Raw genomic sequence first — 24899 nt, forward strand, 5'->3', positions numbered from 1 at the left:
GATAGCGCTGTGATTTTTTTAGCACATCATAATTTTCCGAAAACGTCAACAATAAAGTCAAAATTCTTTTTGCTTCATTAATGAGATAAAAAAAATCTTTTTTCAAACCATCATTAACTTTAGCTCTAGCTAGCTATTTCCTCCTAAAAAATAATAAATTTATTTTCCTCCTATAGCTGATTGTTTGCCTTAAAAGTGACATATGTCACAAAATGCAATAATATCATTGCAAGTGAAGTCATAATCAAGCTTGACCAACTTTGAAAAAAAACTGTATTTTTATAACGCAAAAAAAAAAAAATATTACTAAAAAATACTTTTGGTTCGAAAATAAGAAAATAATCAAAAATGATCAATGGAAATCGGAACAATGGATCCGGACTTCGTTTGCATACATTTAAGTAAGATTCGGCTTCAAAAAAGTGCATAAATATCACTTAAGTGATCGTTACTTGAGACAGGGTTGCCAGATCTTCGATGTTTTGGACTCGTTTGGGAGGTCTTTCGATTATTTGGATCCAGCCATAGTTTTCGTACACAAAAGTGAGATCCTGCTTCAGAAAAGTACATAAATATCACTTAAGTGGTTATAACTTCAGATAGGGTTGCCAGATCTTTGATCTTCTGGACTCATTCGAAAGGTTTTTTTTGGTCACCTATCCAACGGTATATAACATGATGATGATTGGTACGATTTGTGGTCATCTATCTAACATCCGGATATTTTCGACAACACATTTTTTATGCATAACTTTTGAACTACTGAACGAAACTTCAATTTTGTTCGAACTCGATCTATGGGACCCTGAACCGAGTCAAATGCGACCGGTTAGGCCTAAATCGTTTCAGCCAGTGCTGAGAAAACTGAGTGACAATTTTGGTAACACACAGACAGACAGACATTTGTTCAGTTTTCGATTTTGAGTCGATAGGTATACGTGGAGGTGGGTCTATGAGCGATTTGTAAATAGTTCATTTTTAGAGCACCCCAGTGAGGAAGACAAAAAGAAAGGATTCGAATCTGGCAAAAACAGTAAGGACTGGCGCCTTAGCCCGCTCGGCCATCAGACTGGTGAAGAATGGAAAGGATAAACGTATATGAGTAACTCTCTACGAAATCGGCCGATTACGACCATTTTTATTTTTTGTATTTTTTTATTTGACTTAAACTTTGTGGGGGCCTTCCCTATGACCAAATAAGCTATTTTGCGTCATTGGTTCACCCATACAAGTCTCCATACAATTTAGGCTGCTGTCCATACAAAAATGGTATGTAAATATTCAAACAGCTGTAACTTTTGAGTGAATTTTCTGATCAATTTGGTGTCTTCGGCAAGTTGTAGGTAGGTAAAAGAAACACGAAAATTGAAGTTTTCTTAATCTCACCAAATTAACCCACCATTTTCTAATGACGATATCTCAGCAACTAATGGTCCGATTATCAATGTTAATACATGAAACATTCGTGAAATTTTCCGATCTTTTCGAAAAAAAATATTTTGAAAATTTTTAAATCAAGACTAACATTTTAAAAGGGCCAACCATTGACTATTACGCCCATTTAAAATGCTAGTCTTTATTTAAAAAATTCAAAATATTTTTTTCAAAAAGATCTAAAAATTTCACGAATTTTTCATGTATTAAAATTGAAAATCGGACCATTATTTGCTGAGATATGGTCATTAGAAAATGGTGGGTTGTTTTGGTGAGATTAAGAAAACTTCAATTTTCGTGTTTCTTTTTCTTAAAGCGGCTCTATCTCAGCAACCCGAGGTCCAATCTGCAACGTCTTTTAGACAATTTTATAGACAATTTATAGCAAAAAAAAGCAAATTTTCGATTGCAAATTCAATTTTGCATTAAAAAATAATGTCAAACTTGTTTTTTCATGAAACTTCGATCTTTTCCAAAAATCACTGTTTTTTTTTTTTCAAAAAATCATAACTCGGCGGCAGATTTTTTGACCATGTTTCTCTATGGCTCAAAAGTTGCGGATTTTTGTCCCCTAAAACATATCAAAAAATCTCTAAAATAAAAAAAAACACGTATTTTGGGTAGTTGAGTTTTAGTAAAAAAAAGTTGATTAAAAAATCTTCAAATTTTTTTTCCGTGTACCTATTTTTTTTCTCAAAAGTCCTCAACAATACCTACAACTTTGCCGTAGACACCAAATTGATCAGAAAATTCACTAGAAAGTTAATGCTGTTTAAATATTTACATACCATTTTTGTATGGACAGCAGCCAAAATTGTACGGAGACTTGTATGGATGAACCAATCACACAAAACAGTTTATTTGGTCATTGGGAAGGCCCCCACAAAGTTTGAGCCGAATAAAAAAATACAAATAAAATCCATTTCCGGTTTTGGTAGAGAATTGCTCATATATGAGCTTGACATTTCGGTCAAGTAGGCTTCCTATACTGATTTTCTTTTTTTTTTTTCAATTCAGTTCGGTTTTATTGGTGAATAATCAAGATATAATCAGTTCTTTGACAATTCGTAACAGTGTTTTGGAGTTCCTGTGTTGTGCCATAATTTATTTTGGAACAATTATTTTTATAACTAAGGCACTAACAAAAGCAACAATAATAAAAAAAAAACTTGCTGAAAACCTAAACTGATTTTAGGTGTAATTTTTCATAAAATTTGTTGAATATGTGACTTTTTACCAGTAGAGGTAATCATCAAGCTAGACCATCTCTGAAAATATTTTGCCGAAGAGATCCAAAATTTCCTATAAATTAGCTTTATTGAAAATCGTTGCTTGTGTGCTATCTTTTGAAACGTCTACTGAATCGTGTCATAAGATTGCAAAGAAATCAATGCGTTAAAATGCTGATTGATAGATTGATTGATAGAATACATTATAATTCCTTCTGTTTGTCTGTGAGTGTAAGTTAAGGAGTCACATACATGTAAATCGACAAAAAAAAGTCATAGGTTGGTGTGAGCACACACTTAATTATTTTTAAAATATGCTTTCAGGGCATTAAAATATACATTTTCATCTATCATCAAAACAAATTTGAATACATTTGGTTGTATCATTGCCGAGATATAGCTATTTAAAGTTGGCAGTTTCAAAAAATGGGTGCCAAGATATCTTAACACTGCCTTGACCAAATCGACTCAAAATTTAACCGGTCCTGTGTGCATGACGAAGGCCGATTTTCAAATAACTCATTTGAATAAAAAGATAAAAATATTTTTGTGTTTTTCATATAAAAAGTCGTCAGTTTTGATTTTTGTATTTTTTTAAAAGCAAAATTTCAAAATCAGGAGTCTTCACCCCACATTTTAACCAATTTGGTCCATCCTATCTCGAGATATCGTGGCACCCGTAAATCAACTCGGTGTTTCGAGAAAAACGCTCAGAAGGTTTGACAGTCCGCTTTGCGCACGGCAAAATGTTGAGCTTTAAATCGTCTCAGTTTAATCATGTAATATCTTCATGAAACATTCAGTTGTGATTGAAAATCATCTTTTTAGTGGATTTAATAAATTTTCTGAATTATGAAATTTTGTGATTTTGTACATACTTGTAACCCCTTAAGTTTACGAAGTCATTAATTTTATTATTAAATTCGTTATACCTGGAGCATTGCATTTTTGAACAACGAACGAAGCAAGAATAAAACGGTCCGCCCATGAGTCCAGGTTGGTTGGCACCGAGCTCCGGGCAAGCGTTCTTGCCTCGGCGCATAGTGGGACATTTTCCTCGTTCGTTAAGTCTCATAATCGCGTGACGTTGCGCCTCTTCGCTTGATGTTGATGTTGTTTATGTTCCGTTGATGGTAATTGAATATTTACGTGCAAAGTGGATTTCAGCTGCGTTTTTTCCGCTTCTGCCACAGAACTGCTGAGTGTGGTGTAGAAGTACAAAGATTGATACCTTGTGACCCAGAATCAAACCTAACCTGCAAACAAAACTCGCAACCCCCTTCTTTCACACAACATTCCTGCCTGTACTCCGGTACTGTTTAATTATACATCGCCCGGTGGTAAAGATAAACATCGCGCTTGGACCAAATGTTTAGATTTAAAAATATCTTCCCAAAACGCGCTCGTTTTCCGCGAGATAAACTGTGCACCACTTCGACCGTCCCCCGTTTACCCCTACCCCTCTGTATCGTCTCTTTGGCAAATCTTGTGCCTCGCGGGGTTCAAAAATGTTATCACAGTGCAAATATCAACCGCGGTGCGCGTGAGTTGAAGTTACCCACGTGGTGGGGCTAGCAACTTTGTGTGCGTCGCGTGTGTACTCAGTAACAGAACATCGCAAACAGGTCGAAGATCTTAACCCTCGAGGTGCCAACTCGAAGCACGACCAACACTATATAAAGGTTTAACGAAATGAAAAACATTAGACAGCAGAGGGTTGGCCCAGAACGGAGCACCAGCCTCTGTTTACGGTGAAGAGATCTGACAGTGCAAACGGCAAGATAAGTCACCTTACGTCGTGAGGTGATTGTAAACAACGAGTTTACTACACCTTGTGGATGCGAGCGCGAGCGCACACAAATTTTGGACGAGCTCGATGGCTTTGATTGGAGAACGGAATGTTTTTAACGGTGAATGGTTGACGATTTTCGTGTGAAACGAATCATATTTGGCATATATTTGTGTCATTAATTTACATTTGGAGTCTTTGACCACACATCACTTTTAGAAACTCTATTGAACTCTTGGAGTCTTTGACTATTGGAATATTGGACTTCTGGACCCTTGCACAGCTAAAAAAGCTGCGTGTAACAGGCCTGGGTGTAAAATAAATATTGCATTATTTTATGCAATTTTATGTGATTTTACACCCTGAAATATGTAGCCCATCAGTATGGGAAACCTGTGAGGAAACATGCAGTGTTTAATATTAAGTGTTGGACATTTTTGCTCTGACTCACGGATTTTTGGACTCTTTGACTCCCTGACTCTTTGATTCTTTGAATATTTGACTCTTTGGATCATGGACTGTTGGACTTTTTTACTCTGACTCTCAGATTCATTGACAATTTGACCCTTGGACTCTTGGACTATTAAAACCTTTGACACTTTGACATTTTTTCTTGACTCTAGATTCCTTGGATTCTTTATTAGGGTGGCTCGACATGAGCGATTTTACAAAAAAAAAAAAGGTACAGAGTTTTTAAAAGAGGCATTTCAAAATAAATGCTGAAAATTATATTTCTTGCCAACACTGCAAGTACTTCGGAAGATATTTCGAAATCTTATTTTTTAGCGTTATAAGGAAGCTACCTAGCAAAATGGTGTCTTAGGAAAAGTTGTTTTATATGAATGTGGCTTTTATTTAAAATTATTGACATGCAGGGTGACACACCTACAGGGTGCCAACCAAGCCCTAACTTCTACTGGTGACCTTTTAAAGCGTTGGTGTCTTAGGAAAAGTTGTTAAGCTACTTAACGTCATTATTCGAAATCCGGACACTTAGTAGCATATCATTTTTGTTATAGCTGGCAAAAAATCATGTAATAAGTTGGAAATGTAGAAATATCATAAGGATGTAGTATAAACAGTCATTTTCAAGAAAATGCATGCAAAATATGTCTTTTCTAACAATTTTTCATCAGAATTCTAAAATTAAAATGACTTGTTGTGCTTCGAATTCCGGACACTGTTAAAAGCTGATTCGAAATCCGGACACTCAATTTTACTTATGAATCGCACAAATTTGGACTGAAATGTTAGTGAATGGCATTCTTTAGGTCTTAAATAAGCTGTTAACATCAAAACAATCGATAGTTTATATGAAAATTAACTAGAATTTAAGGAAATCGAAACCATCTTGGCTTTGCCTTCCCGGTGCTTCGAACGCCTTTGAAATATTTCAAGTGAAATGTTTCGCATTTTTGGTAAACTTATAATTGTATTGTATTTAATTGTTTTGGCATTAACTACAGCGTTCAATCAAACTTTAAATGAAAGTTGATGTTGGAGTTCATCAAACAACACAGTTTGACATTCATAATGCGAACTTATATCCAAATAATTGATAAAACAAGATGAAGTGTCCGGGTTTCGAAGCGTCCGGGAATTCGAATCATGACGTTATTCCAAGAAATGTTGACATGGTTGGAAGACAGGGTGGCACATCTACAGGGTGTCAACCCATTGCTAGCTTCGCAAATTAGGACTGCCACGCAAAAAGAGGCTGAACAAAAATTCGTAAAAATTCTGTTTTTCACATAAAATTTCCTTGGAAATCGATTTTTTCTGTAAATTGCTCCATAAAATGAATGGAAGCTGAATAATGGAATTTTATGGAGCAATTTACAGAAAAAATCGATTTCCAAGGAAATTTTATGTGAAAACAGAATTTTTACGAATTTTGGTTCAGCCTCTTTTTGCGTGGCAGTCCTAATTTGCGATTTGTAGGTCTTAAATAGAAGCTAGAAATGGGTTGACACCCTGTAGATGTGATTTATTGGAATAAGTAGCTTAACAACTTTTCCTAAGACACCAACGCTTTAAAAGGTTACCAGTAGAAGTTAGGGCTTGGTTGACACCCTGTAGGTGTGTCACCCTGCATGTCAATAATTTTAAATAAAAGCCACATTCATATAAAACAACTTTTCCTAAGACACCATTTTGCTAGGTAGCTTCCTTATAACGCTAAAAAATAAGATTTCGAAATATCTTCCGAAGTACTTGCAGTGTTGGCAAGAAATATAATTTTCAGCATTTATTTTGAAATGCCTCTTTTAAAAACTCTGTATCTTTTTCCAGAAGCAAGATAGGACCATACTTTCTTCGGGAAAGTTTTAGAGGACATTTAGGACTACACTTCTACGGTGTTAGTTTTTAAATTGAGTGAAAAATGAAAATTATAAAAATAAAAATGTAAAAAAGAGAGTTTTCCCATACAAATTTCCATACAAATTTGAATCGCTTTGCGGAAAGCCGGGTCAAATCCAATCGCTCCCAAATTTTGGGGGGGTTGTTTGGGGGCCCAAATGGGACCGGAAAATGCCTGTTCTGATTGAATCAGTCCATTTTGAAATTTTCCCATACAACTTCAAGCCACCCTATTCTTTATCTGGGAATCTTGGACTCTAGAACTTTTAGACTCTTGATCTATTGGAATGATTGATTTCTGTAATCTTGGACTATAGAACTCTTGGACTATAGAACTCTTGGACTAGAGAACTCTTGGACTAGAGAACTCTCGGACTAGAGAACTCTCGGACTAGAGAACTCTCGGACTAGAGAACTCTTGGACTAGAGAACTCTTGGACTAGAGAACTCTTGGACTAGAGAACTTGTAATAACGAACTAGGGGGCAATAACCACCACTAGTTCATTAATTAAAAATTAAATAAAAACCAGAACTTGAGACTCTTGGAGATGAGAGAGAGATGTAAAGATCTGCAACTGCTCACATTTGACGTGGGGAAGGAGAATTGTACCTACCCTTTCACAATCCTGGTTCGATTCAGCTAATCGCACTGTCCTGGCAAAAAGAATCACAAAAGATCGTCGCTTTGGGTTATGGAAAAAGTCATGTTTATTGCATTTAACTGTCCTAATTTATTGTTTTTCGTCGTTTTAAAACTAACCTAACCATGTGTGTGTGTGTTCGTGTGTTCTAGTGTATCCCGCGGTGGTCGAGTCAAGTCGGAGGATCTTCCTCCGGCCAGGCCTGGCGCAGCAACGGTTTTGGTGTCTTTGGTTTTGTGTCTTTGTCTTTGGTAGAAAAAAAACCTGTGCAGTGTTTAAGGTTTATTTTAGTACTTGTGCTTTCGTGTCTAGTGGTTAAACAATGAACTCACCGGATGGCCTCCGCCATTGCGCTCTACAGAATTCTCGGGTTGGCGCGCTTTGCCAACTTGGAGGTTCTGGAAGGAGTTCATTTTATGTGCTTGTGCAGATATTACAATTTTTAAATCAATAATTACCACTATTTGTGACACTCCATGCACCACCAACCAAACGACCTCTTTTTACGTTGAGCGCGGTCCTTGACGATTAGTTTGGATGGTGCGTTGTTGGGACCAACTCCCTGACACTAAATTAACAATAAAAGACACTCTTTAGACACGACTCACATAGTTAAGGACACTAATTTACCATTTTGCCGGCTACAGGAATGCTGTTAACATTTAACACTGTTTTAACGTTTACACTGCACTTTAAATTACGAAACATTAACAGGTTGGACTAGAACATATGTAACGGGTTCAAGTCGGTAGCGGCAAATGAGGACGATTCAAAATGACGAAGTCCCTTTTATTAATTTTAAGTCTTTGTTCTTGCGTATTTCGAAAATTGCTCAAAGAGATGTGAGTCGTGCTAACCGTTTTAGGAATAGGGATACCATGTTTTGTATGTTGTTTAAGTGTAATGGTTGATTACAATATCCTAACTTGTCCCTACGGTTCAGTTTGACAGGATTATGCGAAGCATTGTAACCAGAGATTGTACTACGTACAAGCGATAGGTTACAAACTCTTAGACTAAAGAACTCTCAGACTATAGAACTCTTGGACTAGAGAACTCTTGGACTATAGAGCTCTTGGACTAGAGAACTCTTAGACTAGAGAACTCTCGGACTAGAGAACTCTCGGACTATAGAACTAATAGACTCTTGCACCCTTGGAATGTCGAACGTTTGGAATCTTGGCATTTATTACTGATGGACTTCGGACTCTTGATCACTTGGATTCTTATTCTTGGAATCTTGAACTCATGGACTATTAATTTGTTGAAATCTTTACCTATTGAACTCCTGATCTCTTTGACTCTTGCAATCTTGAAATCTTGAACCTTTAGCGTAATTGACTTTTGAACTTTGGACTGTTGGACTATTCAACATTAGGACTCTCGAAATCTTAAATTCTTAAACCCATAGACTACTAAAAGCTTGGTCTTTTGGACTCTTAAACTCTTCAACCACACAGAAAAAAGGTGTAATTTTACCTCTGGTGTAATGTCACTTTTTCTGTCTAAATTGAGGTAGAATTACATCATAAAAGAGGTAATAATCAACCTTCCAAAAGTACAGCTTCCAAATTTACATTTTTTTTTACTGTGTATTGGATACATGAAAGCGTTTGGACTTATTGCCAAGAATTGTTCGACATCATTTGGACTCTCGATTACTTTTGATTAACTATATTAAATTCTTCTAGCTTTTCTAAGTTTATAACTCTGCTATGGTCTGCGTTAGAGCCAGATTCGATTGAGAATCGTATCGTGCGCCTGAGAAGCCGGAGTCGGAATGGTTAATTTTCAAGAAGCCGAAGTCAGAGTCGGAGTCCGCTAATTTCCAACAAATTTGTATTGAAGTTGATTTTGGAGTCGGAATCGGAGTCAGTGCAGCCAGCCCTGCTTCATCCCCTATTGATACAATAGGGGATCTCGTATTCCCATATCTATTGTATCACAATATCTTCCGAATTGCGTTTAACCCAAAATTACAATTCCCCGCAGTTACCACCCACAATTTACGCAAGTACCGTGCCATAACAATCAAACTCAAGCCGCACTACAGCAGCAGCAGCAACATCAATTATCGTCCCAAAACGAGCCCAACCATTCCCATAATAAACGCCATTACTCACCTTCGCGTGCCTTCAGGTAGACCGTGTTGGCCACGATGTTCTCTAATTCCATTAGTTCCAGGTTGGCGGCCTTTTGTTGATAGAATTTCGCCCACGAAAATGTTTTCCCGCGCTCCTCTCTGTTGGGAGCCCTCCTCCTTCTCCTTCTACTGATTGGTTTTTATCGCGTCGCGATTCACCTCTCGCCGGTTCTCCTAATCGGATTAGGAGTTGGGCACAAGGGGGGGCGGGGGATGCTAATTTGTTAAGTATGGTTTAATTACGGAGCTGCCCTCCTTCTTCTGGTTGAGCGCTGCACACACTGCTGGAAATTAGTACGATCACGTCGTCAATCAGCTTGGAAATCACACCTCACGACACTCGGGATCTTTTTTCACCCCCTTCACTGAACCTCTAAATTACACCCTCGAGCTCGCGCGTGTTTAATCAAGCGCGGATCTTCACCGCTGGAAGTTGGTTCCCTTTCGAAATCCGTGCACCAAACCGATTCGCGCAGACATTGCTCACGTGACGATCTTCAACGCGCGTACATCTCACCGAGGATCACTTTCGATTTCGCAGTTGAGGAAAGCGAGCGCACACGCAACACAACTTCGAACTCGACGGTTTTGATGGCGCCGACCAAAAAGGGGCCACTCCAAGATCAGCAGTTGCTTGTAAGCTCCAATTTAGATGTCACCCGAGGCGCTCGCGTTCGGGGCTGTAAATGGAAAGAAAACGGAGAAACCAGTTGTCAGTGATGTTGGCCGTTGCCAGATTAAGGGAGAAGGAAACTTTGCGATAAGAGATTAAGAGGAGTTTGGAGATGTAATAATGTTCCACTCCTCCAACTTCAGCTCATACTCGTGATTAATTCCCTCAAACCATCGTCGCTCACAACCGCCATGATCGTAGAATAAAACATTGAACCTAACTGCAGGCAACTCACTCCACTACGAGGTGGCAACACTGCACCTCGACTTCAGTTGCAACGCAAATGGCATCAATAAACGCTGATCACGGCAAGTCACCTCGTAATCGTAAACCCACTTTTTGTACCCTCTTTCTTAAAAGTGTGATTATACACACCCAGCAGGTTCATACTTTATTATGATTCTTTTTTACGATCAATTCCATAAATCAGTCCCCGAGAACGCCTCCAAGCGCCTGAAGCAGTTGAACTTGAAAGTTGCCATAACTCACGGGCCACTCTGCAGTACTACGGTCACCGGTGCGACGGAATGACCACCCCGGCGGCAGCAGGACTTCAACAGGTCTTGAGGGATTGGCGTGCGGAGCCTACCTGCGGTCTATCGCGTGCCGAAGTGATTTATTCAGCGGCTACTTTTGTACAGCAGGGGTACCATCAACAAATTGTTTGTGCGATTGTGCGGATTACGGCCACTACAGCTGTGGAGGGAGCCGCCGTGGTCCCAAATGTAATTATTTCGATTGGATGTGGTGACAGTGGGATTTTCCACTACCGGAATCAGGAAGAAGTAGGGGAAATTCTCGTATGTTTGGCAGGTTAAGCACTCGCTCCTAACTCCATCCAATTTGCTGATTTTCACTATTTAAACAACTAATTTTGCATAACTTTTCATAGAAACTTGCTTGCTCACTTCTTATTGAGTTATTTATCATTCGATTTCAGTTGAAAACGCTTTTAATTAGCTTTAATTGAATGTCAAAGTTCTGACCTGCCAACATTAGAGGTACGCTGGAATTAGATGCACATAAAAAAATCCGATGGTAAAATCGCATGCAAAAGCATGCACATCACCGTTGTGAGCAAAAGCATGTAATATTGTATGATAAAACGTGTACACAAAAAAACATGTTCCGAAGTTAAAAAAAATCAGGTTTGCTCACCCCAAAAATAACATCAGCATACGATGTATGGGGAACCTACACGTACATCGGTGAATATCCAACTGTATTCATAGCGGCGAGATAGCCGAGAGGGTTGGGGCGCGGACTTGGTAATCTGAATATGACTCTCGCCGGATTGATGTTATTTTTGGGGAAAGCCGACCTAATTGTTTTTCTTCTGTACATGCTTTTTTGTGTACACGTATTCTCATACAATATTACATGCTTTTGCTCACAAAGGTGATGTGCATGCTTTTGCATGCGATTTTACACAGATTTTTTTACTGTGTAGGCCAAATATGCTCTAAAATTACAATAGCTGAAGAAGTGACTTTCCTCGTACAAAATTGCCCTGGGATGCTCGTCCAATTGAGCACTAAATTTCACTTTTTGCTTTATTGAAGACAACCGCTTGAAAGTTCGTGGCGTTGTTTGCATCTCAAAGTGATACAAATTACAGCAATTTCGTAATTGAGCTTCATCCGAGTATTCCTCATACATGTTTCAACGACTAGACGCACAATCACTGTTCGTTCAAACTTTCTTGGATATTTTGTACTCCACACGACGTTCAACCATAAGAACGCACCCAAATTTGGCGAAATTAGCCGTCATCATCCATCAATCAACTCTTTAAACGCAGACATGTGTGTCCAATGTCTTGAAGAAATACAACGCACTCAACGTATACAGATCAACCAGCCCCAGAAAACAACACTCCACCTAATCAATCACCCGCCGCCAAACGCATTTCTTCAATGGTTTGGTCCGGCCGATGTCGGTCATTCGAGTACTCTTCTGCGTCAGTTTTCAAAACTACTCCAAAGTAAACATTTCGAGCGCCGCGACCCTCGAGATTCCTAACTCGGGAAACCGATTCCACTCCCCATCCTCCCCCAACCTCACTAATCTCGTCAGCTCGCTCATCGACAGTCCGACTATCTCAAGTGTAGAACGATACAAAACTGATAGAGATCTGCGCGCTGCGCCGCGTTGACTACTTTATTTCCACAACTGGAGCACACCGACGGCGATGACGATTATGGATCGGAAAGATAATATGGCCAGCACACCCAAAACCCGTTCCGTCTGCTTTTGCCTTGAGCGCTAAACGGCTGTCTGAGGAACTTTGGAAGTAACCACGGCGGATGGTAACATACCGAACCTCCGAAAGCGGGGTGTTTCACACTCGACTTGTACGGGGATTAACAGTGAGTTGGCGGTTGGTACGGATTAGAATCCGTGTATTTGATATTGAAATTAATGTAATAATTAATAAAGTTGGGAGGAAGGCTTGGAGCGACCGTCAGTGAACGCACACGAAGTTGAAACGAACGAAACCGAGCTCAGCACTCAAGCAGCTCGACGTCGTCGTGCTATCTTGTCGCACCCGCCATTTTGACGTTCCGAGAAAAACGCGTTTTAATGTTTGACCTTGAATATTTAAAAACGTGAGCACGCAATGTAAACAATAACAAACACGTTTTGTTTGGCTCACCATTCTGTGCATTGTCCCAAAGTTTGGTTGAAGTTGGTTGCTGGAGTCCCGAGTTATAATTACAAATGTTTACGGTAGTCTAGATTGTACGTGCGACAAACGCATCCTGACTTTCCTGGCCTGAAATCCCTTTGGCCTTTTGTCGCACTTACATCAATTTTCTTGGAGTGACAAGATAGCACGATAAGATTGAAACTACTTTCATATGTAAAGTGACAAAAATGCACGGAGTTTTTTCGGTTTTTGTTGAATATCTCAGGATTGAAATCGAATTTTGGGGATTTGTGAAGGTCAAAAGGTGAGGCATTGTGAGCTGCACAAAATGGCGTTCTTAACTCAATTTGGCCCAAAATGCACGTACGACAAGTTAGCACGATGGCGACGAGCTGCCGTACACAAAAGCACATGCTCTCTTTTGCTTTCTCTCTCAATCTCTCGCACTCTTGCTCGTGGGGTGCTACGTGGTGACAGCAAGCATTTGAATGCAGTCATGACGAAGGTAATCGTGATTTTTGTGTACACCATTTTGTGGCATTTTTCGAGACGAGATTTGTCTGACCACGCTTTCCGTCGGAGGGGGAAGTAAATGTTGGCCCCGATCTAATCTAGAGGGTTAGGTTGTTAGCTCAATCCAGGTGTAGGAGTCGTCTCCCTGGGTCCTGCCTCGGTGAAGTCGCTGGTAGGCAGTTGGACTAACAATCCAAAGGTCGTCAGTTCGAATCCCGGGGTGGATGGAAGCTTAGGTGTAAAAAGAGGTTTGCCTTCGGACACCTAGTTTCGAGTAGGAATTTCGCAATCGAGAACGCCAAGGCAATGCGGTAGAGCGAATAATTTGATTTTGATTTGTACCCAGACCGAATCAAACATTTGAACCGTTTTACTGGACGGCTCGTGTCCAAATTAGTCAAAGGTACGTCAGCTGTACGTACGTGAGCAGTAGCATAGCGAATCACTAACGGTCAGTATCGATTCTGACCTATTCCGCGTACGGATAGTTGACTTTATGGACTAACCACATCGAACAGAGAAAATAAAATCAAACACCGAAATGGTCATCGAAACCATTTTCGTCACGATGGGCTGCGAACAGTGAAGCTTCCTGAGGTACGGAGTTCTGCTAGTTTTGGCACAATGTTCCAAATTAGTTCAACTAACTCTGAACCGCAGTACAACTGAATCGCGCAAGAGCTCGTGGGATTAATTTATCTAGTGCAGCTGTCCATAACTGAACATTGCATTCAGTGGCCGCCATCACGCAACTCCTGAAGAGCGGCAGCGGCGTTCAGCAGGTAACAGCAACGATTCGGAAGACTGCGGCGGGTTTCCGGTTCGAAACGGCAGTTTGTCACACACGTTTCGCACCAGGTTCAACCACCAGAGCAGTGTGTCCAAGGTTTGCGCCCGTTACTGGCCGTGTACAACGAGATCCGTTACGCTTCACGGGACGTTAGGAGTGGAGTGCAGTGGTTCTCGAGATCTTTCGTTCTGTCCTTTTGGTTGCCGTCAAGCCGTCGCAGCATTGACGTAGTAAGACGAGTGGTTAGGAATCCAAGAGCCCCGTCTGGAATCTCGGTGAACCGTTTGCAAATAAAAGTTTCTAGATGCTTAAGAACCCCTGTCGAACCCCCGGGAATCGATCCGGTTGGTTTTCATTAGCAAATACGGAGTCAATTAGACTATAAACGATTCCATTCACCTCTGCTTTCTTGCCTGGCCGAGCTCGAGAGTGCGTTCGCCAGAGTGCAGTAAATCACTTCAGCTCGGACGGCTCGGGGGCATGGATTATGCATCTGAGGGTGGGGCCGGGAGTAGCGGGGCTTCTATGTGGGTGTCGGATTCCCATCTTAATGGGAATAGTGCACACCACAACACAGCAGAGCTAACTTAATGAAACGAACCGAGAAAGAGTCGGAGCAATTTGCACAGAAGAACGGGAAGGGGGACATCAGCTGGACATGGTCCGTTAGTCAAGGAATCCAAATGGGAGGGCCACCTTTCCCCTTACCACCGGTAATGGATGAAGCCAATGAAGCTGTACATGGCACGTAGAAGAGCAGCAGCACCAGGGCGAAAGTGGTTTGCCAAAACGGAATCTAATGGGCGATGGACAGAATTGGCCAGATGAACTTTTGGATTGAAGCGCCTTGATTGGGTGTTCCATGACTGATAAGAAGACGGATGAATGTCAGAGTTCAATGGAACATTTATCAAAAAGTCGAGCCAGTCAGAGCTTTATTCCGCATTGGTACTGATAACATTAATTTGTGGGAATAGGATTTCTCAATGAAAGATTCGAGCTAGAATTTCCGTATGTATTTCCAGGCAGTACAATAACGTTTATGACGAGTTCAAATATTATCGGATATTATTCTCGATAAAACATATGATTAACCTAGGGAAAACCATTACAGCGAAATATGAATGAAAGTCATACAGGCGCAATTTGTAGCATTGAATTTAAGATACGATTTCAATAAACAAAAGTTGGTAAATTACAGCTGACTCGGATTTGATAAGTAAATTCATCAGTAAATCTTCAATTACGTACAGACATAAAAGATGACTTATAATTTCAACATAGAAAAAAATGTGAATTTACTCGCAGTGGCGCACTACAAATGTTAATAAATGACAAGAAGAGTGCTAGGCGTAATCAAACCTAAGGCGCTCTCCAGGATCCCTTCGAAAGATTGGCTGCGCTAGTGTCTGATTAGATTAGATTAGATTAGATTAGAAAAAATGTGAATTTACTCGACACGGGAAAAATTAATCACGTGTAAACTAAGTTGTGTGTGTCTCGTGGCGCAGGGTAGCGGCTTCGGCTGCCGATCCCGATGATGCTATGAGACGCGGGTTCGATTCCCGCCTTATCCACTGAGCTTCTATCGGATGGTGAAGTAAAACGTCGGTCCCGGTTTCTCCTGTCTCGTCAGAGGCGCTGGAGCAGAAATCCCACGTTAGAGGAAGGCCATGCCCCGGGGGGCGTAGTGCCAATAGTTTCGTTTAGTTTCGTTTTTAAACTAAGTTGATGTACACTTGAGTTTCGACGTAAACGGTTAAATCACACGTAAAATCAGGTTTTTACGTATAGTTTGTTTCAAATTTACATCAAATTGCATTTAAATTTAAATGTTAAATGACGTGCAAAAGTGTTACATCATATATGATGTAACATTTGGAAATTTGTTTGTGTGTACGTTCAAAGAATTAACTGCCCTATTTTTTTATTTTTTTTTATTTTTACGTTGTTTTTTAGCTACATATTTTCTACGAAACTTTACTTGTCTTGTATTATGCCCAAAGAAGCCATTTTGCATCATTAGTTTGTCCATATAATTTTCCATACAAAACTGACGCATGAAAATTCAAAAATCTGTATCTTTTGAAGGAATTTTTTGATCGATTTGGTGTCTTCGGCAAAGTTGTAGGTATGGATACGGACTAGACTAAAAAAAATTATACACGGTAAACAAAATTTGGTGACTTTTTAGTTAGCTTTTTGTCACTAAAACTTGATTTCCAAAAAAAACACTAATTCAATTTTTTATTTTTTGATATGTTTAAGAGGACATAAAATGCCAACTTTTCAGAAATTTCAAAGTTGTGCAAAAAAGCTTTGACCGAGTTATGAATTTGTGAATCAATACTGATTTAAAAAAAAAAAAATCGAAATATTCGTCGCAAAAATTTTTCAACATAATTTTTCGATGTCAAATCAAATTTACAATCAAAAAGTACTTCAGTTAAATTTTTATAAAGTGCACCGTTTTCAAGTTAAATCCATTTTAGGGAACTTTTTTGAAAATAGTCGCAGTTTTTCATTTTTTTAAATTAGTGCAAATGTTTGCCCACTTTTGAACAAAATATTTTTGAAAAGCTGAGAAAATTCTCTATATTTTGCTTTCCAGAACATTGTTGATACGACCCATAATTGCTGAGATATTGCCATGCAAGTGTTTAAATACAGGAAAATTGATGTTTTCTAAGTGTCACCCAAACAACCCACCATTTTCTAATGTCGATATCTCAGCAACTAATGGTCCGATTTACAATGTTAAAATATGAAACATGCGTGAAATTTTACGATCTTTTCGAAAACAATATTTTAAAATCAAGACAAACATTTCAAAAGGCCTAGCATACAATATTCCGCCATTACGCAATTTATTTATTTATTTTTTTTTTTTTCAAATAAGGCCGTTGCAAATATATTTCAAAGTTATTTCGCCCTCCAAATCATTTCAAAGCACTATTTTCATCCAAATGTTGAAACCTAGGCCTGTTTTTTCATTATTTTTTTTAGCCCCCCTCTCGACATTAGTCAGACCCGGTGGAGACAAAATTCGGCCTAAACAGTTTTTAGAGCTCACTTGTCTTGTTCAGTTTTTCTTTTATTTTGGTAATTTTAGGCCTATTAAACACGCTTTTTCGATTTTTCAGTGATCTTTGCAATGTTTGATTTTAACATAGACCATTACTTTTCTAATTATAACCAATTGTGTGCACTTGTTTGGAAAAGTTATACTTTTAAATTTTTTTTTGATTAAACGATTCATTGACTCAATGCATGGACATTTGTCCTATAATTCTGTTCAAAGGTCCGAATCGCAAAAAAACGATGTATGGAACTCGTTGCAAAACTTGATTTTTTCATCACTCGTCTTATTTATCCAACTCGGTGAACCTCATTGAATAAATGTACGGCTCGTGCGAAAAAATCCTCTATTGCAACTTGTTGCATAAACTTCTATTTTCTAAACATTGTCAAAATCACATTAAACAAGTAAAATCATCAAATCCAAGAATTTAAAACATAAGAAATTCTTTTAGCAAGCCAAAAACTAGAAAGTGAGTTGAAAAATATTATAAACACGAATAAACCAAAAGATACAAAAAGAAAAGATAAAAACACGACAAGAGTAATTCTCCAGAAATTTGCATTTGTTTATGATACTTGCTTTTCATTTAGTTGAAACTTTATCTCAAAATCATTCAATTAGTTTCAATTACCAACTCTTGATAACTCGGAAACAATTGGTTTGATTTTCAATATTATTTAATAAAAGTTTTGTGAAATATGTTTAAAGCTAGAATCAAGGGTAACTTACAGAAAGGGATTAAACAATTATTTTGGCTTGAAATTTTGAGAATATTCTTAGATCATACATTTTACATTTTTGAATTTTAGAGATAGAGTTAAATATTTTCATAACTTCATTGAAGTTTAGCCAATTAGTTATACAGTCCAGACTCGATTATCCGAAGTCTCGATAATCAAAAGTTTCGATTATCCGAAGGTTTGTATGGGGCTTCGGATAATCGAATCACGAACAAAATTTTTTTTCTTCATTTCATTTTCTTGTTTTTCGGTGAATTTTACATGTTTTAAAACGAATGTTTGCAAAACAACTGAACTAGTGTAAAATGCATTTTAAAACACTTTTTGCATTCACATGTGTTGAGGCAATGGCTTGTTATTTTCATTTATTTATTTATTTTTTGTTGCACAATTAATTATTAAATTTTGTATAGTTATGTTAAAAAAAACTACAAAGATATGACTAGAAAAAATTGTACTAAACAGGTGGAAGATAAAGATTAAAAGCTGTAAATAGGTCAAATACTGTAAAAAAAAGATAATTAAAACACTAAAAATTAAAGGAAAAACCCTTAAACAAGAAAAGGCAAGTTTTTCGTAGGCCAGAACTTGCTTAAAATGACTCAAATTGAATCTAGACTGAAATGAATTTAACAAAATAAATTTCAAATCTGACTCTGCATCAACCACGCAAACTTTTCGGTCAAAACCCAACAGCAAAAACCCCTTAATTTGCAAACAATGCAGTGCCCAGAAACAATTTCCACATTTAAAACACAATTATAATCCACTCAAAAAAAAGCAGCGAGCTGCCAACAAACCCGAGCACAGCCAGACCCCGCCGTATAACTTCACCCCCAGTTCCCTTGTCGTTCCAAGTCCTGCGCCGTAGCTTGCCTGCCTGCAGGCAGGTCGCCGTCTACCATCGTCATCGTCGTCTTCTTCATCGCGAAAGATATATACACACACAAACACTCATTCACAAAAGTTTAGAGCTCCACACACACACACACACACACCGGTCCTGCTCTCCGATTCTCAACCACCCGCTCACATACAAACGAGCCGATAATCCAGCTGTCAAAAAGTTGTACGAAAATATTTTCCAACCTGCCTTGCGTCGCAAGGGGCGATTCATCTCCCTTTTGAATGCCGGCCAATTCTTGCTTGTCCGCCCCCTGGAGAATTTCCTCCCTCCTTGCTCGAGTTCTGATTTGAGTTGTGTGTCAGGGAAATACCTTACTGCACGGTACTACCCCTGAGTTGTTCAAGAATCTCGCTCACCTAGTGCTCTGACTCTCGCAGCAGGCTTGCTGCACGTCTGGAGACTCCACTCTGGATGCAGTCGTTGACCGAACCCGTGTACTTTCCGGGTTTTTTCTTCGGGCTGTTTTAGCTCAAACGCTGATTGATTCACCCGCTCTTCTGCGCGCGGTTTGACACTTGGTCACCTCTTGGCCGGTAGTCACCTCTTCGTCGCGACGAACGACACACACTTTGGTTACGGTCGCGCCACTTCGTTTTGGGGTGTGGTACACAACATCCACTTGTGCTCCACCACAGTCGGCACCGTTTTTTTTCCTCCACAACCGTGTTCACAATCACTTTCCGCACCGGGACTCCACTTTCGGGCCAATTTCGGCTAAATTTTTGCACTTTCAATCACCGTCGCTGCCCACTGTGACCTGCTCTTCCTGCCTCCAGAACACCTCTTTTTTCACGCTTTTTGTGCCGGATTTTTCTTCACACTATTTCGACCTGCTCAAACACACTTGCTTGCCGTCGTGCTCAACCACCCTCACTGGATACACTCGCAACACTGTACGCAACACTTCACCACAGCACACATCCAAGCGAGCAGTTGACCCGACGTCTTGCTCTGCTCTTGTTGCTCCGGAATCGCTGGATTCGCTCTCTGTTCTCTTGGCCGCTGACGCTGGTTCTGTAAGAAAAAATAAAACGATACTACAGTGAGTGTTCTATTTATGCCAGTGGAGAGTTCGTGGGTGGGGATCATCGGTGTGTGATGGTGGTGGGTTCAGGAACTGGATTGGACCAGGACAGGGCAAGGACGGAGTACATCGGCGAGATTCTCCCGACAGTCGCGGAGGTTCGTTATCTCAGAGGCTCCAAAGGGAGGATGGATACGAATACCGTAAGGGGCGATGGATGCCGGAGTTGAACGGTTTTTGCGAACGAAAGTGAGAGTTTCTTGAGTTGGAATTTGAGTTGAAGAATCCTGAGAAGTGGTTGTTATTATTTCACAACATTTCATGGAATTAAGAGCCCAGAGTCGTTGAAGTACAAAGATATTCCTCCTTAGGAAGCGTTCTTTTCTTAGTAAGGCTTTTTTGGATTTTTACTCCCCTCCCCCTGTTCGTAACGAATTGTACGAGATGAGCTAATCCCCCAATCTAAAGAGTTGAAATTTTGCATGGAGAAAACAACCATGGAGGGGGGAGGAGCTACGTGGTTTATGCAAGAGTCTGAAGGCATCAATCATTTTTAAAGCAAATTGATCATTACTCCGAAATGCTCTGTATTTAATTCAATATTACAAAATTTTGCACCAAAATGGATCAAAATATGTCAGTCCTAACCTTCTTGAAAGCCCTGAAGGAATTTTTGATCTGAACTAAATGTGTCTGAAAGATAAAACATTGTGATGCGACCCTTAACTTCCAGGACGCAGAAAAATAAGGCATATCTGGAGTCTTTTTTGAAAAAGTCCAACAAACCAAATTTTCAGTTTTTGCTTTTTGGGTGTTTTTTAATACCCCTGACTCAAGGCGGTTTCAAAAACACCCAAAAGGCAACAATAAGGCTTTCTAGGCCCAGTGAAAAAAATATAATTTAACTCAAAAATGACGAACTCTTCGTCATAGTGTCCTGATGCAAACAATGATCGAGCTGTAGCTGTCACAGCCCTGCGAAGTATGTTGGCTGACATATCGGGCAGTCAGTCAAAAAAACCAGCTAGAAGTCGTCTGACAAAAACTTTTGCTAGAAAGAGATAGGAAACCTGATGCAAACAATCGTCCAGCTGTAATGTAAACATACTTTGAATGTATTGGTAAATTTCTGACTAGAAAGCCTTATTGGAAATTTTGTTTATTGGACCTTTACAAAAAAAAACTCCAGATATTTGAATCAACCAAAAGTTCTGTTGATTTGAAAATCATGATTTTTCTTAAGAGGTTACATACATGTAAAAAATTACAAAATTTCATATTACAGAAAATTTAAAAGATGATTTTTAATCACTCCTGAAAGTTTCGAGATGATATATCATGATTAAACTGAGTAAGAGACGAATTAAGCTTAAAATTTTGCCATGCGGGACGAGAAAGTTGGACTCAATAAAATTTGAATTAAATAAAAACTTGAAGCTCACGCCGGGGTTCGCAAAAATACTTTCCACTTAACCGTGGAGCATAGGTAGCTTGAGGAGGACTGAGACTGATATAGTTGAGTCCAAGAATCGGGCAAAGAATCAAATTGAATGCAAGTTGAATATCAGTACTCAAACCAGATTGCATGCAAGATTGCAAGCGCAGTTGAAATTTAATCTGAAAATACCTCGTTAAAAATAGCCTGGACGACTGATAGAATTCATCCAATAAGAGATGAGAAGACAACTCCAAGCGAAACTTACTTGTGGATACCGTGGAGATTTTCCCTTAATACACTGAAAAAAGTGGAGCATCAACACTTCCCGTCATCCAAATCCCTTTCCTTGTCCCTGGTGCGCGGTGGAGATGGGAGCGGCCGGCAATGGACGGCTGCCATTGTGGTGAGAACCTAGTTCAGGTGGAATTGGTTCTATTCCCAATTATCGATTCTTAGGCAACTTAGACAATCATCACATCACATGGCGAAAATCCATTCTGCAATCCGTTAAAATCACCGTCTCCAAGCGAAGCGAAACACCGAATAGATTTACGGGTGCCACGATATCTCGAGATGGGATGGACCAAATTGGCTGAAATTTAAGGTGAAGACTCTAAAGACATATCCTGGGTGCATGACGAAGCCCAAATTTAAAAAATACAAAAATCAAAAACTGACGATTTTTTTTGCGTGTGGATGTATGTGCCACCAAAATGATGAGAAATGGTCTCGCCAAATAGAAATTATGATCAAAAGTGCATTAGATTTGATCTTTTTGGTCAATAAGTGGCATAAATTTGCGTGCTTACTTGAGGCGGTGTTGTTGCTGGTCAGTTTATAGCCTAGATAGTAATTTTGGAGCTTTCATCGAGCATCAAACTCTTCTATGACGAAGAAGATAGGTGTTTGATTAGAAAGGGTATATTTCCCCTAATGTTCAGAACAATTAAGCGGCGTATAAAATTTTGAAATTAAGATTCGATATCAAATAAAAAATGGAAAACTACTTGACAATCTTTTTGACAAAGTGTACCACCATTTTTTAAATGCTCGAAAATCAGGGGGCAAGTAATCTTTTTTTCAAAAAAATCAAAATTTCAATGAAAACAAACGTGCAATCAGCTGAAATCAATTTGAAATGCATTTTATTATTATGAAAAAAAAGGGTTTGATAATCATTTTTTTGTATGTTTGTAAATATTTTGATTATTTGTGAAATTCCCATGAACAGTACAACAAAAGGTTATTTTTTTGACGAAAAAAATCGTCACTGTTAAGGTATTTTGAAATATAATGATAGAAAATTCACTGAACTGCTGAGAAATGCATTTCAAAACATCTTTTGCATTCAAGTTTTTAAAGCATTGTTTGTAAATTTGATTTATAAACTTTTTTTTTTATTTTTGATAAAGAACTTCGTCTTAGGGCTCTATAAGGGGTAGTAATCCAAAATTTCGGGATGCGAAATGAAACGCCTGAAGATGAAACACCCTTTCCCGTCTCGGGACGTGCTATTCAAGTATCTAAAATTCATGTCGTCGTGATGGTTATGCTTGTAGCATGCGCTTTTTGTCTTTACAGTATGATTGATTTCCATGGTTTGGAACAATACATTAGCAATCTATTACACAGAACAGCCCAAATTAGTGTTTGACTCGTACTTATCCTTGAAACACATTGAAGGTAAAATTAAATTTATGTTACTGCAACGCCAATCCTAAAACAGATTTTCAACGATCACACCATGTGAAATCAGCTCTCTTTTCATCAGACCTCTCCGCTGTTTGTGTTTTTCAATCCATCAGTCTTTCGTCACATTCCACACGCAATCCAACAAACCGACCCCCTACGGTACACAACACTTTTCATTCTTGTTCGCCACCACCACTTGACGTCGTGCATGTGCGTATGTTCAGGTTCATACACGCCAAATGGATGCTGGACACACCACAAGTTCGAGAAACCATTCACGCAAAAGGCGAGAATCGCCACACCACACCAATACACCCAACCAAAGGCAGCTCGGCGAGTAAGGCGGCACCAATACACACCTACAAATTTGCGCTGCTCCGCCGTGTGTGTTGCTTCTCTTCTTCCTCTACACACTTTGGGGACTATCTGGCGACTGCTCTGGAGGAGCCGAGGGACTCGAAGCAAAGTGGGACAGTCTTTTGCACAGTCTCGCGCATCCGACAGAGGATCGGGATCGGGATCCTTCCGCTGGCGGTCACTCCGAGGTGCAACCAACCGTCCGATGAAAAATGTATGACGTTTATTTTGGCCGATTTTTCACTGCTGCTGCTGATGGACCAAAATATGCTTTCACACATACACACACGCGCGCGCGGATACGTTCAGGCTGTGCCACTCACCGACCTGCTGGGCCAGCCAGAAGTATTTGGGAGGAGATATACACTGAAGGAAAATGAATCTATCTCAATGAACAGCGAAGCACGGAGACACCTCACGCACAAGGTTCGACGGCACGGAACGACTCTCATCTACAGACTGAATCGTGTGGAGAAGGCCGTCCGCTACGTTACCGATTCGACTGTGAATCAAGAGCGAGAGACGGAGAGATGGCACCAATACATGCGCAAACCGAAGAGAGAGTAAGGTGAGAGAAAGAGTGCATTTCGTACGTATACCACTGAGAAATTGCGTTGGTGTTAGTGAGATTGTAATGATTACACGAATACTAGTGCAGTTACTACAGAAACGTCAAAACATTCAACTTAGAGATGCTAGCGGTGCCGATTAGTTGAGCTAGTGGCCACCAGGGGTGAAAGTGATCAGTCAAATGGAAGGTTTTACAGACAATGACGGTTACTTTGAAGTAAACATAAACACAACATTATAAAAACAAACAAAACATTCGCTGAAGATTGTGAATCACACAATTCCTTCCTGATCGAATAATAACACCTTTTGTTGGGATGAAAACACCAATCGACATCGAGTACAAACTTATTTTAAGTTCTGTCTATGAAGAATCAATATTCAAGACGTTCGGACAACCATGTAAAACACTCTCAATTGAGATCAATTAACTACACAGCATTTTATTAAATACAGTTCTGCTTAAAGCTCAATGTGATGGACTGATTCGGACTGGACAGGATGAAAGTTGGTTACAAAAATATCAGCCTTTTTGCGATTGATTACTTTTTATACCTATAGGTTAATCTATCAGACACAATTGTTTTAGCGTGTGTTGTAAAGAGCTGGATACTAAATTGTGCTTATGCTAGTGGTGCCTCTTGGCTTTCGCTAACCGGGTCCGGTGATATGGGCAGATGACTGGTGCCAGGATCAGCCCCGGCACTGTTCTCCTCCGGCAGCTCGATGTAATCGGTTCGTCTGGGAATGAATAAGAGATTGTGGTGTAGCGTTATTGAAATATAATTGGATTTAATGGTTTGAATGATTAATTTATTCCGAGAATCAAAGGTGTGGTGGATTTGTGTAGTGCTTATGATCAAGG

At 39.4% G+C, this 24899-nt stretch overlaps 2 protein-coding genes across 7 annotated transcripts in view; both read right to left on the minus strand.

The window, feature by feature from the left end:
- LOC119771181 (G protein-coupled receptor kinase 2) overlaps positions 1-24899 on the minus strand; it is a 247879-nt gene that overhangs the window by 185733 nt on the left and 37247 nt on the right. For 2 of the 3 annotated variants that reach the window (XM_038266730.1, XM_038266728.1), the window contains exons 2-3: positions 19310-19967; positions 9579-10278 (exon numbers count right to left, since the gene is read on the minus strand). In XM_038266730.1, the coding sequence (XP_038122658.1) occupies positions 9579-9630 (52 nt within the window). In that variant the 5' untranslated portion in view covers positions 9631-10278; positions 19310-19967. Of the gene's footprint in view, positions 1-9578; positions 10279-19309; positions 19968-23466; positions 23944-24899 lie in introns of those variants that run through there. The other variant, XM_038266731.1, reaches the window with a different exon arrangement.
- LOC6040670 (cystinosin homolog) overlaps positions 24452-24899 on the minus strand; it is a 37695-nt gene continuing 37247 nt past the window's right edge. For all 4 annotated transcript variants that reach the window (XM_038266733.1, XM_038266732.1, XM_038266735.1 and 1 more), the window contains exon 6: positions 24452-24775. In XM_038266733.1, the coding sequence (XP_038122661.1) occupies positions 24658-24775 (118 nt within the window). In that variant the 3' untranslated portion in view covers positions 24452-24657. The remainder of the gene's footprint in view (positions 24776-24899) is intronic.

This window comes from Culex quinquefasciatus, chromosome 1, assembly GCF_015732765.1.
Source record: "Culex quinquefasciatus strain JHB chromosome 1, VPISU_Cqui_1.0_pri_paternal, whole genome shotgun sequence".
Taxonomy (NCBI): Eukaryota; Metazoa; Arthropoda; class Insecta; order Diptera; family Culicidae; genus Culex; species Culex quinquefasciatus.